Source organism: Periplaneta americana, chromosome 15 (assembly GCF_040183065.1).
Source record: "Periplaneta americana isolate PAMFEO1 chromosome 15, P.americana_PAMFEO1_priV1, whole genome shotgun sequence".
In the NCBI taxonomy this organism is placed as follows: Eukaryota; Metazoa; Arthropoda; class Insecta; order Blattodea; family Blattidae; genus Periplaneta; species Periplaneta americana.
In genome coordinates this window covers 130,703,275-130,719,624 of record NC_091131.1, presented here as the reverse complement: position 1 = coordinate 130,719,624, position 16,350 = coordinate 130,703,275, and the positions used below count along the sequence as shown (strand labels likewise).

The 16,350-nt window shown below is 38.9% G+C and overlaps 1 protein-coding gene across 1 annotated transcript in view; it reads right to left on the bottom strand.

Moving 5' to 3' along the window:
* Positions 1-16,350, bottom strand: part of LOC138715331 (synaptic vesicle glycoprotein 2B-like) — an 86,346-nt gene that overhangs the window by 28,811 nt on the left and 41,185 nt on the right. The window contains exon 7 of the mRNA XM_069848125.1: positions 7,598-7,782. Within this exon, the coding sequence (XP_069704226.1) occupies positions 7,598-7,782 (185 nt within the window). The remainder of the gene's footprint in view (positions 1-7,597; positions 7,783-16,350) is intronic.

Sequence of the window (16,350 nt, the reverse complement as noted above, 5' to 3'; positions counted from 1 at the left end):
ATTTTGTTTAGCCCAGTTAAGACAAGGTCATTTTACAGCGGTTGCACTATCCAAGGAGTCTCATGGAGTTGAGTCGTGGCTACCAAAACCTGGGAGTAACGCCAGCCTCCCTGTCCTCCTGTCTCAATAGTATAGCTAATGGACCTGTCTGGTGTCTACGCCGTAACCTAGGATCATACTGGCCGAGGCCAGATATGAGCGGGTTGGGGTTAGCACGAGCTTCCGCATACAGGTTCCTAGCCAGTCGAGCAATGAACTCGTCTATGGTTGGCAACTCTAGTTCATCATGGAACTTTCTTCTCGAGGCGACTCGGGGGAGATGGGTAATGAGTCGAATCACCTGGTTTTGGACAACTTGGAGTTTACGGAGATGGGACACTGCCGCAAACCCCTATGCGGGTGCGGCATAGGTAATGACAGAGCGAATGAGGGCCTTATACATGGTAAGTCCTACCCTCAGGTTGTCAGGAGTTAAGGTCGCCAGAATGGGATAGTGTCTAACTATCAGCCCGTTGGCCTTACGAAGAAGGGATTGGATGTGATCTCGGAAGTTGAGATGAGAGTCCATAATGATCCCTAAATATTTAATTTGGTTCATCCACGGCATTTCTCGTCCGAAAAGTGTGGGTGGTGGTGGTATGTCTTCGAGCCTCGCTCTTAGTGAAAAGAGTATGGCCTGACATTTCTCTATATTGACCTTGATTCTCCAGTCGTGGAACCACGGCTGGAGGTGATCTAAGATCGACTGTAATCTACGGGACGCTAATCTATAGGTTTTGCCCATCGCCAAGAGGGCAGTGTCGTCTGCATAGATATACAGATGACTACTTCTGCCGTGGATATAGCGAAACGGGAGGTCATTAATGAATATATTGAAAAGTATGGGCCCGATAATGGAACCCTGTGGGACTCCTGCGTGAATTTCACGGGGGGTGGAGAAACTAGTGCCTACACGGGTTTTGAATGTACGGCCTCGGAGGTAGTTAGAAATGAGGCGTATCATTCCATCTGGGACTCCCATGCCCAGTAACTTAACGAGGAGTCCCTCATGCCAAACCTTGTCGAATGCTCGCTCGATGTCCAGGTAAGCTGCAGCTACTACACGCTTCGTGCTCATAGCCCAGGTAATGTCCTCCGTCATGCGAAGTGCCTGGAGTGTAGTGGAACGACCAGGGTGAAAACCGAATTGCTCGTTCCTGATTTGGGGCAATACTACTTCAGTGAGGCGTCTATGTATGACCCGCTCCGCCAGTTTGCTGAGACAACTGAGGAGACTAATAGGCCTATAGTTGCTTGGATTCGTCTTATCCTTTCCGGGCTTTGGAAAGAGAACTACGTGAGCTTCTTTCCAGGGAATGGGATAGTGACCGGAAGCCAAGATGTTATTAATTATCTCTGCTATGCGCTTCATAGCTGACCTTGGGAGATGCTGCAATATAATTCCTTGGATACCGTCGGCTCCTGCGGCCTTATGAGGGCCGAGGCGACGAATGAAATGGGCGACCTCGTGGGTGTTCGTAGGTCGTATCCCATTTTCCGGCTCCCTGCTAAGGAGGTCTCGAACCGATTCCTCAACAGCTCTGATATGGGGCAAGTTTAAATTTTGTTCCACGGGTTGAAAAGTGGTCTCTAGAACGTCTGCCAGTGCGGTAGCCTTCTCCTCAGGAGTAAAGGCCGTGACATCTGGACCGACTACTAATGGGTGAATAGATTGAGACGGATTGGACAGAGCTCGAGATACACGCCAGACATCTGACATGTTTCTGCTGTCCATCGTTTCAACCTTGGATTTCCAAGCATCCACGACCGTTTCGTGGACCGCCTCACTGATCCGCCTGCGCAAGCGGTTCATTTCTATTCTATGTTGATCTAACCTAGTACGCTTCCACAATGTTCTTGCTGTATTGCGGGCGATCTTTAGGTCTCTAATATAGGCTGGGAGCTGCATCCGTCCCGGTTGTGAAGACCGTTTCGGTATTGCAGCAACCATTGCCTTCTTTATGCACTCCGTCAGGTCGCTAACTGACCTATCTATCCCTGCCGGAGTGACTTCAGGGGGGAGTGGTGGAAGCGTAGCGGCTACCTGGTCTTGGAAGAACACCCAGTCTGCCGCCTTGTAGTTGAATTTCTCAGCGGTTGGGGAGAGTTCGACTGGGTGCATGATCTCCATTATCACCGGTAGGTGGTCGGACGGAAGATCATCCAGGGTTGTTAGTCTCGCTCTAGTTGTGAGACCTTTCACCAGAGCGATGTCTAATATGTCAGGCAGTTGATTTGCAGCATCCGGTACCTGTGTGGGTTCCCTAGGGGCCATCACGACGTATCCGTTTCCTGTAGAATTAAGAAAAAGCCTATCGCCCTGCCGATTGGGGCGTTGACAGTTCCAGCTAGCGTGCTTCGCATTGAGGTCGCCGGCGACTACGAATCTATCGGATAGACTTGTCACTATATCTAAATCGCGTTCATCTAGTATGCCCGGAGGACTGTAGGCAGCCATAAGCAGAAAGGGGAGTCTGCCTATGTAGGCTCTAATAGCCACTGCCTCTAATGCCGCTAGCTGGGGAAGGAGATACTCACAGTGCGCGATCGTAGAACGAACGAACACCGATACACCTCCGCCTCTTCTACCCGCTCTATCTTGTCTATAGACTTTAAACCCCGCGCATCTTAAATTTACTTGGGGTGTCAGGAACGTTTCTGTTATAAATGCTACGTCTATATTATTAGCGTCTAGGAAAGCCCTGAACTCATGTCTATCATGTCTAAGGCCCCTGGAGTTCCATATACACATCCTAGCAACTCCGTCACTTCGTCTGGCCATTGAGAGAAACGAGGGAGGTTAGGAGCTTAAATATCTCCGGGAGGGCAGATATAGGATTCTCCATAAGGAGAACTATCACTCTGGTTAATCCTTCTAGGATTGGGGCGAGCGGGAGGTTAGGGTTTGCTAATTGCAACGCCTCGGCAAAATGCTGAACTTGGTCCAAGGTCGCGCCTTGACCGGTCGGGCCTTTCGAGGTGCTTGCAATAGCTTCCTGCTGGGCCGGTGGGACAGGGGCGGAGATGGACTCTACCGTGGTAGCTTTTCTGCTGCCCCTGTTGCGCTTAGGGCGCTGAGAAAGGGGTCCTACATTATTGGCAGCAGTTTGGGGGGCTGTCGCTGCCACGGTGGACCACAGAGGCGCGGCAACGGGCACTTCCAAAAGCGAAGGGATGGTCGCCTGCTGCTGCTGCGTTTGCTGCTGCTGTTGGCGGACCGGCCCGAGTTCCGTGCGTCTTGTAAAAATCAATTAAATTTCTCATTTTAGAAAAACTTCTCGTCTCATTCGTTTGTAGGTGCTAAATTAAAAGGTACACATCGGGAATTTGTACCACATGAGAATACTATACTGAATACCAGACAAAAGCGATGAGAAGGAAAACAAATACTTGATGCAAGATGTATTACGCCGCCCTGATATGTAACAGGATTTGCCGTTTTAGACAAAACCTTTTATCAGTTTCACTATGCTGCCATCTAGCGACTGCAAATGAAGTCACGTTAAACCCCTTATGAAAATGGAGTAACAGCTTGCAATCGTACTTCCATCTAGCGGTCATTAGCAAAAAATTCCTTTTCGACATTGGAGGCTAATGATTGCTCTCTTTTTATGCTGCATTTCATAATATGGGAATGGCCAATTTGATATAATATACTCGTATGTGATCTGACTACAAAGTGGGAATTCTCCACATACGTTTGGTATATTGCTATTACAGAAATTGGTTATTAATATTATGAGACAGACATTTAATTCTACAAGAAAATGCATTTTTATGTTATATTAATTAATAATTAATCTGTTTTTTCACACAAGAACGAAGTGGATGTAATTAAACACTTGTTTTATTAAACTTACATTACGCAATCTTCATATGTAACGCTATTAATCGTTTTAATACTGTGCGGGAACTTTCCACGTGCGATTGATGTTTAAATCTATTTATGTACTTTACTTGACTCATCTTATTTATAAAATTCAATGTGGCTGAGAGGGGGGGGAGAGAGAGAGTGAGAGAGAGAGTGTGTATGTGTGTGCGTGCGTGCGTGTGTGTTTTTTTTATTAACTGCATGCCCCATTACATAGTAATACTATATTCTTTGTAATTTCAATACATCAGTTCACAGTACCTAACATATTTACAATATAGGCTACCAGAACTTTCAAAATACTGTAAATATGAATTTCTGAATATTCTGACATTCTGACAATTTTAAAATTTGTCGTTTTATGATAATAATGGCTAGTGTTTCAACTTATTTACTACGTACCTATGACTATAATAAACCTACCTACTAAGTTACAATACTCTCTACTATGAGCGTGTGTGTGTGTTTTCTATACAAATCTACACGCTTTGACCGATACTTGCCAAAATTTCTACATTTAATCTTCATAACCAGGAGAAAAATCGGGCAAATGAGAGTTTAGTTTATTAAAAAATATGAAAAATAGAAATAGATACGATCAAACATTCATGTATAATATTAAAATGCAATCTTCTACAGTCAATTGTTCTTTATTATTGTCTGTCGTATTCAACATCGACTTTTATGTGTCTATGGAAATATACAGTAACACGAAATTAAATAACATTATTGATATACAACTTGAAGGCCAAAATCTACACAATTCATGCAATAAGTATCTTTACGTAGTCCAGAATCGCATTATGAATTTCTCGAGACAGTTGTAGATAATGAACAGACTGTGCTTTACCAACTGCATTCTTGAATTCTTTGAAACCACGAATATTGCCAACACATAATTTAATACTTAATTTTGAATCACCAATAGTACTATTGCGAAATATTGACTCACCAAAATTTGCGAATTTGTGTGGCAAACTCGTGCAAAACGTAAAAGAAATGACAATGTTAACTGGCAAAACGATAGGAGAAAATGTTTTTATCCCACATATTCCTATGACAGCCACTAACATACCATTTGATTTTAAGCAACTCTGCAATTTTAGTGCGTCTAGCATTTGTAATGGCCGTATTAAAATAAAACTCAAGGACATTCGCTCAAAGTTGCAGACATTCACATAGAAACTCCTTGTTTTTCACATTGTCAGTAATTACATAACTTGCTTTCGAGTCAGCACACCTAAACAAATATATACACATTTATGCAATAGAGGGGAAAACGAATTGTATGCATTATCAAAAAGCAATTCCAAAAGAGGGGTAGCGATGAATGGTTGTCCATACATACGTTAAGTAGAGTAGCGATGTATAGAACAAAAAGAAGACATATTGATATTATTAATGCACGTTTATCCACCCTCAGTGACGATCTTTTGCCAATCAATAATTGGACAAGAAAATTTGGGCTAAATATCAATCCAGATAAAACCCAAGCCATTCTTTTAGGGCAGCAAAGGCTATTACCTTCTATTAATATAAACAGCCTTCAGCCTGGGTCTCTCAACAACACAATAATTCCTTTCAGTGCTACTGTAAAAACCTCGGCATCTATTTCGACTCTAATGTGAACTGAAATACGCAAATCAGATATATCTGTAGAAAAGTTTTCTCTGTAATGCACTCTTTGAAACGACTGAAAATTTTCCTTGTTACAAAACTCGAAGAAATTCTAGACCATTATAATGTCTCACTTTGACTACTGTGATGTTTTATACAGCGACCTAAGTACTGAACTTTCTCAAGAACTTCAACGTGTACATAATGACTGCGTCCGATTTATTTTTAATGTCCGCCGACATGATTATATATCGAAATGTTCTGAAGCGCCAGTTTCAGGTTCAATGATTTTGGTTTGTGTATTATTGAAATAAATTATTTTTAACCTAGCTAGTTGTAGTTAAGGTCTTGAAACTTAAAGAATTTGGCGGTATTTTAGTCTTTTTAGAGGAATCTATCCCTTAATCGACAGTCCACGTTGATCCTTGTCAAAATGTATTGTATGACATACCGCCCCTCCTGGTTCCGTTGCAAGATAGATATTTAGTACATTCTCTTCGCCTGCTATATCGAATTATACATGATTCCACACCCAACTACCTTGCCTCTCTGTTTACTTTCCCAGCTTAACATAATCGTAATACACGTTCACAGCACAGTCTGTTGCTATCAATACCACTTCATCACACATCTCTGTACTCAAGTTCTTTTTCAATAGCCATGGTCCGCTCCTGGAATTAGCTGCAGCTAGAAATCAGGGATAGTCTTAACCCTCAGTCGTTTACAATATTAGGTTATTTAGGAACATTTTAAATACACAGAATTAGTTTTTTTGGAAGTATAATTTTTGTATTACGTATTATTATTATTATTATTATTATTATTATTATTATTATTATTACTTACTTACTGGTTTTTAAGGAACCCGGAGGTTCATTGCCGCCCTCACATAAGCCCGCCATTGGTTCCTATCCTGAGCAAGATTAATCCAGTCTCTATCATCATATTCCACCTCCCTCAAATCCATTTTAATATTATCTTCCCATCTACGTCTCGGCCTCCCTAAAGGTCTTTTTCCCTCCGGCCTACCAACTTACACTCTATATGCATTTCTGGATTCGCCCATACGTGCTACATGCCCTGCCCATCTCAAACGTCTGGATTTAATGTTCCTAATTATGTCAGGTGAAGAATACAATGCGTGCAGTTCTGTGTCGTGTAACTTTCTCCATGCTCCTGTAACTTCATCCCTCTTAGCCCCAAATATTTTCCTAAGCACCTTATTCTCAAACATCCTTAACCTATGTTCCTCTCTCAAAGTGAGAGTCCAAGTTTCACAACCATAAAGAACAACCGGTAATATAACTGTTTTATAAATTCTAACTTTCAGATTTTTTGACAGCAGACTGGATGATAAAAGCTTCTCAAACGAATAATAACAGGCATTTCCCATATTTATTCTGTGTTTAATTTCCTCCCGAGTATCATTTATATTTGTTACTGTTGCTCCAAGATATTTGAACTTCTCCACCTCTTCAAAAGATAAATTTCCAATTTTTATATTTCCATTTCGTACACTATTCTCGTCACGAGACATAATCATATACTTTGTCTTTTCGGGATTTACTTCCAAACCTATCTCTTTACTTGCTTCCAGTAAAATTCCCGTGTTTTCCCTAATCCTTTATGGATTTTCTCCTAACATATTCACTTCATCCGCATATTATTATTATTATTATTATTATTTTATTTTTTTATTTTTATTATTAATATAGTCGTTACATTGTTTTTTTTCTATTAACACTAATGTCTAAGTATTTGTCATTGTTTCAATGTAATCCTTTAGGCCTACTATTCCTTTAGTTGTGTGATTATATCCATATGTTGTATTAATTCTTTTTTTTTTTTTTTTTGGTTAATACTTGTACACCGGACTGTATTTTCCTGTTTGTGATTATATTCATACGTATTCAAACTTTATTTTTTATTTATTATTCTTATTTTTTAAGTTAATATTTGTATACCGATAGTCTATGTATTTTCCAGTATGTGCTTTGATCCTGGTTGAGTGGAAGAGGAGGCATGATGAGCTTAACTCTACCAGAGAAAATAAAAAACTATTGTTATTACCTGGCGTAAAATATGAACTGCATAGTGAAGGCTAGTGACGTAATAAGCAAGTTAGGATACTGGAAAAGAGGCTTCGTCTGCAACCACATGCTCTTGATGATTTCCAGAACTGATTTCGGCTGAATGGTAGCTGACATCGAGTCATTCTTCGACGACTCATTTTCATCCATAATTACTTCCGAAACCTGTAAAACAAATATGCAATTAGATATCTGATAGTTGTTTAGTTTATTCTACTTTCAAAATTAAAATAAGAGAGATGAACCCGAACTATTCGGAGAAGACCTAGTCATTATCCTATTTATAAATTAGTTTTTTGCACTCAAATATAAAGTACGGAAATTCTTCCCGCACTTCGAAACATGATTGATCCGGTATTCGTACTAAAGCCATTGAGAAAAACGAGAAGAGATTAAAGATCCATATGAGAGAATTTATAATCTGGAAGTACTAGAGATATAGAGTCAGGTAATTCTGTAACGGTCACCAGATATAGGCTACAATGCAATCTCAGCCAACTGTGCAGCCTCAATTGGCATTGTACTTGGTTATAAGTGTTACATAGACACAAGATTATAATCTGGCTACATCTAGTGACATGTAATTCCTTACATCATTCCTTGGCTATCTTATAGTGAAATTAGTTTGAGGAGAAGTTGAAAGGAAAGACGATAACCCGAAAAAAGATCCCTCATTCTCTATCTGATCCTATACAAGTATCACTCCATTTAGAACCGAGGATCAAACCCGAGTCTGCCTCTTTAATAAAAGAACATTCGATTTAAGAACATTCGATTTCGGAGAAATTCTATAATATTTATTGTTGATAATGTAGGCCTACCAATGGACAGGTTTTCTCTGCGTTCTACAGAGTGATTCATATGAAACGTAAGATTTATAAAATCTTCCTATTTCTGTTTGATAGAAGCTACGAAGGTGCAACTTCTTTCTAAGTGTAAAGTATTTCTGGAAGAATTGCTTATCTTTACAGTAGATGTTGAAAATGACCTCCTTCTTCCTGTACATACATCAATATCCGTTGCTTCTTACTTCCTATAGTTCGCTCCAACATTTTCTTGTCAATTCCATTGATTTCGATGATTATGTTGTTCTTAAAATCGTCAAATGTTCGTTGCAGATTCTTATAAATTTTGTTTTCAAGCTAACTCCACAAGAAATAATCCGGTGACATTAAGTCAGATGATGTGGGTGGTCACAAATTTTTAGAAATTATTCTATCATCAGAGTAACTTGTGCCCTTTTGCAGCAATCTCCTTAGAAATCGTTACGTCGTTTGTCTCAAAAGGCGGGATACTCCACACGTCAAAAGTGCAGCAAAGGTAGCGAAGCAGCGGCTATACAGATTTAATGTTCATCAGTTGCGAGAGCTGGATTATGAGAAACGAGTTCATTACTGCACATGGTTCCTGGATTTAATTTTGCGACTACCCGACATTATAAACATCATGTGGTTCTCTCAACCTTATCATAAGTCACTTTGATGATAGTAATTTCTAAAAATTGATGGCCACCCACATCACCTAACCTGACACCGGATTATTTCTTGTGGGGTTTTCTTAGAAATGTAGTTTATAAGAATTGGCCACGAACTATTGATGATTTTAAGAAAAATAAAATCACCGAAATCAATGGAATTAACGAGGGAAAATATTAAAGCGAAATGCGAGAAACATAAAATGCTGGGTACAGATGTGTGTACAGGAAGGAAGAGATAATTTTGAACATACACTCTGAAAGTAAGCAATTCTCCTAAAGATACTTTACATTTAGAAAGAAGTTGCTTCTTCGTAGATTCTATCAAGCCGAAATAGAAAGATTTTTAAACCACCCGTTTTATATAAATCACTCTGTACATCTTTTTGTATCCAGAGTTTAGTAAGTCAATGCCCGTTCAGATTTCAGAACAGATCTCACCATCTGGTTCTGCTATTCCCTAGACCTCTCTTTCCATGGGACACATAATTTATAATTTTTTTTAGTTGAATCATCCTGTTTGCATGCTGTTTCCATCTGATCTTGTAGCCTCTTTTCTCTATAACAATGTTCTCAATACTTAGCTCAGGTCTATCACTAATTTAGTCACTCCTCTTTCTATGGAACGAACACACTGGACGCGATGAGTTTGAAGGTGAGAGGTAAGTTGTAAAGGCACATTCATAATGAAAATTAAACGTAAACGTACCGTAAACATAAATGCTAGGCGCTATGTAATACAGGGTGATTCACGAAGTTATGGAGGTGATTCCTAATGTTATTTGGAACAAAAATGTAAATAAATTAATTGCATCACATTCATACTTACGGAGTTACAACACATTTTCGAAACGCTTCATAGTGAATGGAGCGCTAGGCATGTTTGTTGCCATAACAACGTGCACCCTTAGATTACTGCATTGAGTGTGGATGAAAAAATCGTACATTAGGTTAATGCAGTGGTTCCCAACCGGTGTGTCGCGCCGGTGTTATCAAGCTCCGCAAATATACATTCAAACTCCGCAAATATGCTTCGCGGTCACAACTACCCCCACCATTTTCCCCTCCCCTACTGTGATAGCTCGGATACGTGGTGGGAATATAATGGTGAAGCAGTGCGCAGTCTCGTCCGTTCTCCTAGTACGTGATGACGTCACGCGGGAAGCATTGCAGACTCTCTCGCAGCTTGCTAGCTTAGCTCAGCTCAGCTCCGTACGGTTTTGGAAGTGGGGTAGGTTAATTGATTATGAATACCAAGAAGCTGTATTAACTAATCCCTTCCCTACTAACGTCTTGTCAAGAACGTGATATGCTCCCAAAGCATAGCCGTCTAGACATGACGTCTTTGTGACGCTGCGACTTTTATTGACAGTTTCCATTCAAGCTGTCAAATGCAGTTTTTTCAAGTTGTCTATTTAGAGGGTTGTTGCATGTTGTAAAACGATCTTTCGTGAAGAAGAGGAGTTATTTTCCTCTAAATATACGCGAAAGGTTTTCCAGAAATCTAACTGTTTGAATAAAAGTGCATTGAAGTTCTGTCCTGTATTCCAAGTGGAATGAACAAAGTTTAAGAAAGGGAGTCAGGATCGAGGTCTTGTAAGAGTTATTGGCAGTAAAGTGACATGACAGAAAAGGTCTGGCTACGAAGCACAACATTCACATGGTCAACATAAAGGAAAAAAAGGGTAACAATGAAGGGGAATAAACAGTGGTGAAACTGAAGGGCGCAATAGAGTACAATAACGTTATGTTGTGGGTTGACTGTCAGGTCAGCGTCAGAATGAAGTCTTATATCCCTTCTCCATTATGGGAAAATACGTAAAAAAAATCTACAGAAATGTTTCTTTCAATATAATGTTTATGGTACTTTTCAGCTTTTCAATGTCTACGTAATTTCATGTAAGACCGTGAAGGGAAGCAAACACAGGAAGGAGAGGATCTATACAAATCATCGACTAGCTGGAAGCAGGCATTTTATAGAGGGTTAACCTTGCCTAACTGCAGTGTTAGTCAAAGGGGAGGGGATGCTGGAGTTACGACGACAATATTACAAGCAAACTGTTGGGCTTATTCCCCCCTCCCGTCATATACCTACCACCAACGGATTCTAACTCGTTGCCTACCACCCACAGGAAAAGAAGCCAGCGAGAACCTGCAAAGTTTGTAAATCTCCCAAGAAAGAAGCGAAACAATGTGGGAGTGCAAACAATATTTTGTACTGGAGTCTTTCGAAGCTTAACATACTGTTCAAATTGTTACCAAATTATGAGTATATCATCACAATTTGTAATAAAAGACCCATGTTTATTGCATACGACCTCCACCTGCCTTTAAATGCCACTTACCGCACACCACCAATTCACTGTCTGCGCGTGGAGATTTAAATAAAGATTCCAGGCAATAAACCCGTCCTTTTAAATCTTACTGCATGAACTTAAAGGTAGCAACAAGCAAACTTTAGAAAAGAGTCAATAATGAACATTTGTTAAAGGCAGATGTCGAATTAATTACGTTCATATTGGTGTACTGCTTTCATTAGAAGATATCTTAAGTTCATGGACTTAACTCGGTTTGATCCATTCAGGGTGATGGGCAGAATACGTTCTGAATCAGACCTTCGATTTCAGGCTGGCTTTAAAGAGGCTAAAAATGTGAATTGCAACAAATGTCAAGTGTAGCATGATGAAGTGTCCCTAAAAGAACGCAAATTCGGAAAAAACTCATTTTCGATAAAATGTGGACTTAACGCGTTTTGATTCCGAGCTCCTCAAATACGTTCAATAAAGTTTCATCGTCAACATTTTTACATTACTTAAAAAAAAAAACACACATCAGTTTTTCATTCTAGAGATTTTGCATATTTCTTTTAGTAAAATGCTCCTGCACACAATTTTAATATCTGAATATTTTTTACACAAATTAAGTCCACAATTTCCACATCTGACATTAATTTTCGTAATGTGAACGGCTTTCTTGTTAGCAGCTAGTCCTTGAAATAGACCTTGATTACCCTCACCAACCACTTCTGTATTATCTTCCTCACTACCACTTTCTTTCTTCAACTCCGCCGGTAAATCATTTTCCAATAGCATTATAATATCACTTTCACCCAAAACATTAAGGCTGCTATTATCTACAAAACAACTCATGTCTATGTTCTGAATCCCTGAATACAACTAGATTTGAATAAACACCAATAAAGAAAGAACAAATTTACCAACTCAAGTTTCTACACTGCAAGTAAATGGTAAAGTGGAGAATTGAAACAGTAAACGACTTTAACGGCATTACAAGCAGTTACAATGGACAAAAATCACACAATTCAATCTTGAAAATTTTTAAAAGTGTAGGTCATATGAAATTCCAAGGGTGGGTAAAATCTGTCCATTAACTAATACTTCAAATTATTAGTCTGCTATATATGAAATCTAAAACAGAACACATGTGTGTATACTTTATCATGTTAGAGACAAATAGAGTAAAGGTGTAAGCTGTCAGATTTCATTAATTCAAAAAAATTTAGAAAATAAAAAGGGTGGGCAATTTTTTCCCAACCGTGATAATGCTAGGGTTAAGCGAGAAAAGAATTATTTTATGCCCATTGATTGACGCCTTTTTTGCTCCTCTATTGACATTCGAGACAATTGAATCCTTCAATTTACTGAAGCCTTTTTCTGTCTGGAAGTTGTTAAAAGATACCACAGCTTTAACATTTTATGAGACATGTAATTAAGTCCTTTTAGCTTAGAAAATTTCCAAGAAGTATAAGAAAATTATTCCCTTCTGCGGAGCGACTCATATGTGAAAAATTTTAACAGTATGATACACAGGAACATACCAGTTAATAGTTATTATTGCTGTAATTACTCACATTTCGTTATTTAGGTCTAATGCACTATCCTCTGATACATGTTCGTCTGAATTGGTTTTGGAAGTAGCCTGAACAGTACATGAACTATTGGCAATGATGTCATGAATTTCTTTTCTCCTTCTCCGTTTTTCACATCTGTCCAATCTCAGATTATCTGTTGATTTTCGTTTCAAGAAAGACTGCGCCAGAGCCTTTGTGGGTACAGCGTCTACTTTCAGATTACGACTGTTTTTTTGTTCATAATTTAGGAGTTTCTGCTTTAAAGGTACTTCGTAACTTGACTCCTCAAAATGAAGTGAACATATTCGAGCTGAAACAACATTAAGTCTTAAGATTTTTACCCCCTTTCTTTTCCCTCAAAGCAATCTATGGAATAAATCAAACAATAAGTTTAACATGAAAATATATTTTGCAAATGAGTTGCGAAGCAAATAAAATTTAGCAACATGCGAGAAAACTCATCGTCCTGTAAATTTACTTCATCCTCCCTTCTACAGCATGCAACCATTGTCTTGCCAAGTCTTCATTCTTCGGAAGCCTATAATATTTTACGTCAGTTCCTTCTGTTTTTCGATTGTAACTCAAACAACCAGATACTGGACATCCAGGCATACTAATAGCATGTGTCACATTAATAGCATTACTGATACAAGAATAACATTCAATATAATATTATATAAACAAAGAATTAACACCGTGCACGTACACACAACAGCTGTTTGCATTGTTCCTCGAGCACTGCGGTGCGAATTAGCGCGCCGCTGCTGCTTCCCAAGTGACGACATGCGCAGTAGAAAACGAGTTTGAGTCAATCGTCTGCTACACCATTATATTCCCACCACGCTCGGATACTATTTTCCGTGTGCGCTCGTAGCACTGATCACTCCGCGCAAAGTTATGGCAAAGTCACTCCTTCATAGTTGGCATAATGAAAATGTGTAATGCCAAAATAGTGACAACTGTTGAAAGTGACATTCTGTTAAATACAGAAGGAAACCACAACCATGAAAAAGATGTAACTGTACACCGTCAAATGATTACAAATGCCTCGAAACGCAAAGCCAGTGAAGAAGACTTGTTCGACAGACCTTCAGAATTAATCAGGAGAGAAATCTGTTCAATCCCACAAATTCAGCATTTCCTCACTCATTATCCGCATCAGAATCTTTAGATAGAGACAGGACAACAAATACGTGTGAATCTTTCCATACACAATGTAAGAAGCATTTTATTAGTCCACATTCGAATATATTTGAATGTATTCAAGCTCTCCGAGCTGTAGAGGTAGATGTTGATGCTAAAATGAAAAGCGATAGCACTTACAAACCAAATTGTAATCTTAAATATGGAAATATAAAACAATATCTACAAGAATTACAACAGTTCTACCACAGCAAGCACATAACAAGGCTACAGTACTTATAGCTTTATATAATTACAAAAAGTAAGGAAGGACATTTTCATAGCCCTATGATGGATTTTGTTCTGATCGTTTTTAACATCAGTAGTAAGCAATTTTTAAACCGCCAGCATTGATCGACATAAAGGCATATACTGCCAGTCCTAAGTCTAGAACAGAGTAATTACACAATATTGACATTAATAATTTGTTTACTCTGAAGTGTGAAAGGATTTGCTTAGTATTTATATGAAAGAGTGGGGGGTAACTGATGGGGGGAGATAGTTGCGCACTTTGATACAACGCTAACGGTTTTCTTTTTTTGTTACGGAGCTTGGTTTAAATTTTTGTTGCGGAGCTTGATATTGCCCGTGTCGCGAAGCCTCATGGAGTGTGTTGCGAAATTTTGGAATTGACAAATAAATTTTATACCATCCAGAAAGCCTCTTTACAACGCATTATTTTATTTACAATGAAGTCTTTGATATGGTACATTTTATTTTAAGACAGACTTTACTAATGAAATGTGATTGCCACTCAGTTGCTGCTTGCTTTTTTAGAATTTTCGATTGCGTATTAACATCGACCTACCTACGATACTGGATGTCCGACACTATATAGAATTTATCATCAGTGCTTTTTTCTAGCGGAACGAACTGAAACGGCGTTCCGGCATCTTTTTGTTGCATTCTTCATCATGGAACTGAAATATGTGTGAACAACTAGCCTATGTCTTTAATAAAATTTTTCTTTGAAAAGGAGGTTAAAAACGACGAAATTTCCTTGCAGTGAACAGTAATCATTTTCCCGTCCGCTATAAAATATTCGACACAGAATTTCACCACCTTTTTTTCTCTAGAAGAAAAACACTGGTTATTATTATTATTATTATTATTATTATTATTATTATTATTAAATAAAACCAAATATGTGTGTCACGATATCGTGGGCGTTTAAAGTGTGTCGTCAGTCAAAAACGGTTGGGAACCACTGGGTTAAGGTACAAACATGTAAAGAGTTGCTTCAACGCATTCTCGATGTCGCCGCGAAATAAGGAGCAAACGTGTGAAGCTGCGGAATTCTACACGTGCGGTCCACAAAAGTGCGGACCGTTGCTTTGAGATTCAAGGAGGCATTTTCGAAAATGTGATTTAAATCCACTCTAAATTAAAGAAACTGATCAATTGTTTGTATTTTAATTATTTTTTGCATTTTTGTTAGTGAAATCCTGAAATATTTTTATTTTCTGCCGTTTTCAAATTACCGTAACTCCGTAGGCGCTTCCACCGTATATAATCCATACTACAGAACGTCCATATGATAAAACGTCCATAAGGTCAAAATGTCCATATTGTCAAAATGTCCATACGGTGAAAATGGCCATGTACTAAATGTCCATGTGACAGAAAGGCCATATGATAAAACGTCCGTTAGGTCAAAATATCCATTAGTGTCAAACGTCCATAATGTCCAAGTTCAAAGGAAAATTCTGCTTGAACAGAACACAATAAATTTTATTCCATAACTCGTACAAATAAGTTATTAATCATCGGCAACCGGAGCCGCACTTTTAAGATGGTAACTAATACTTTTAAGATTTAAGAGAATTTCTGCTTTTTCTTTGTACCTGTTGTAGTTTCTCACAATCTGGAGAATTTGTCTTTGATCCGTCAAATACGTTTCTTTCCCGGCTATTTAATTTATGTATGCCTCACTCTTGCTTGCAATATTTGTGTCCAAATTCCATTTTCTTCGCGCTTTAGGCACTGTATAAATCGCCAAGTGGATGGATGTACAGCCATCACGCGTTGAAGAAGATTGTGCCAGTCTTCTACCGCGTTGTTTGTGTGCTGCATGCCTTTCAGGCTTGGGAGGTTCATATTCCTGTATCGCCAATATATTTTTGTCCTATCTCTATTAAAGTCATGATCTTGGTACAGGTATCCACGAAAAGAAAGAATTGGCTTACCCTTCTGTGATGACACTAAC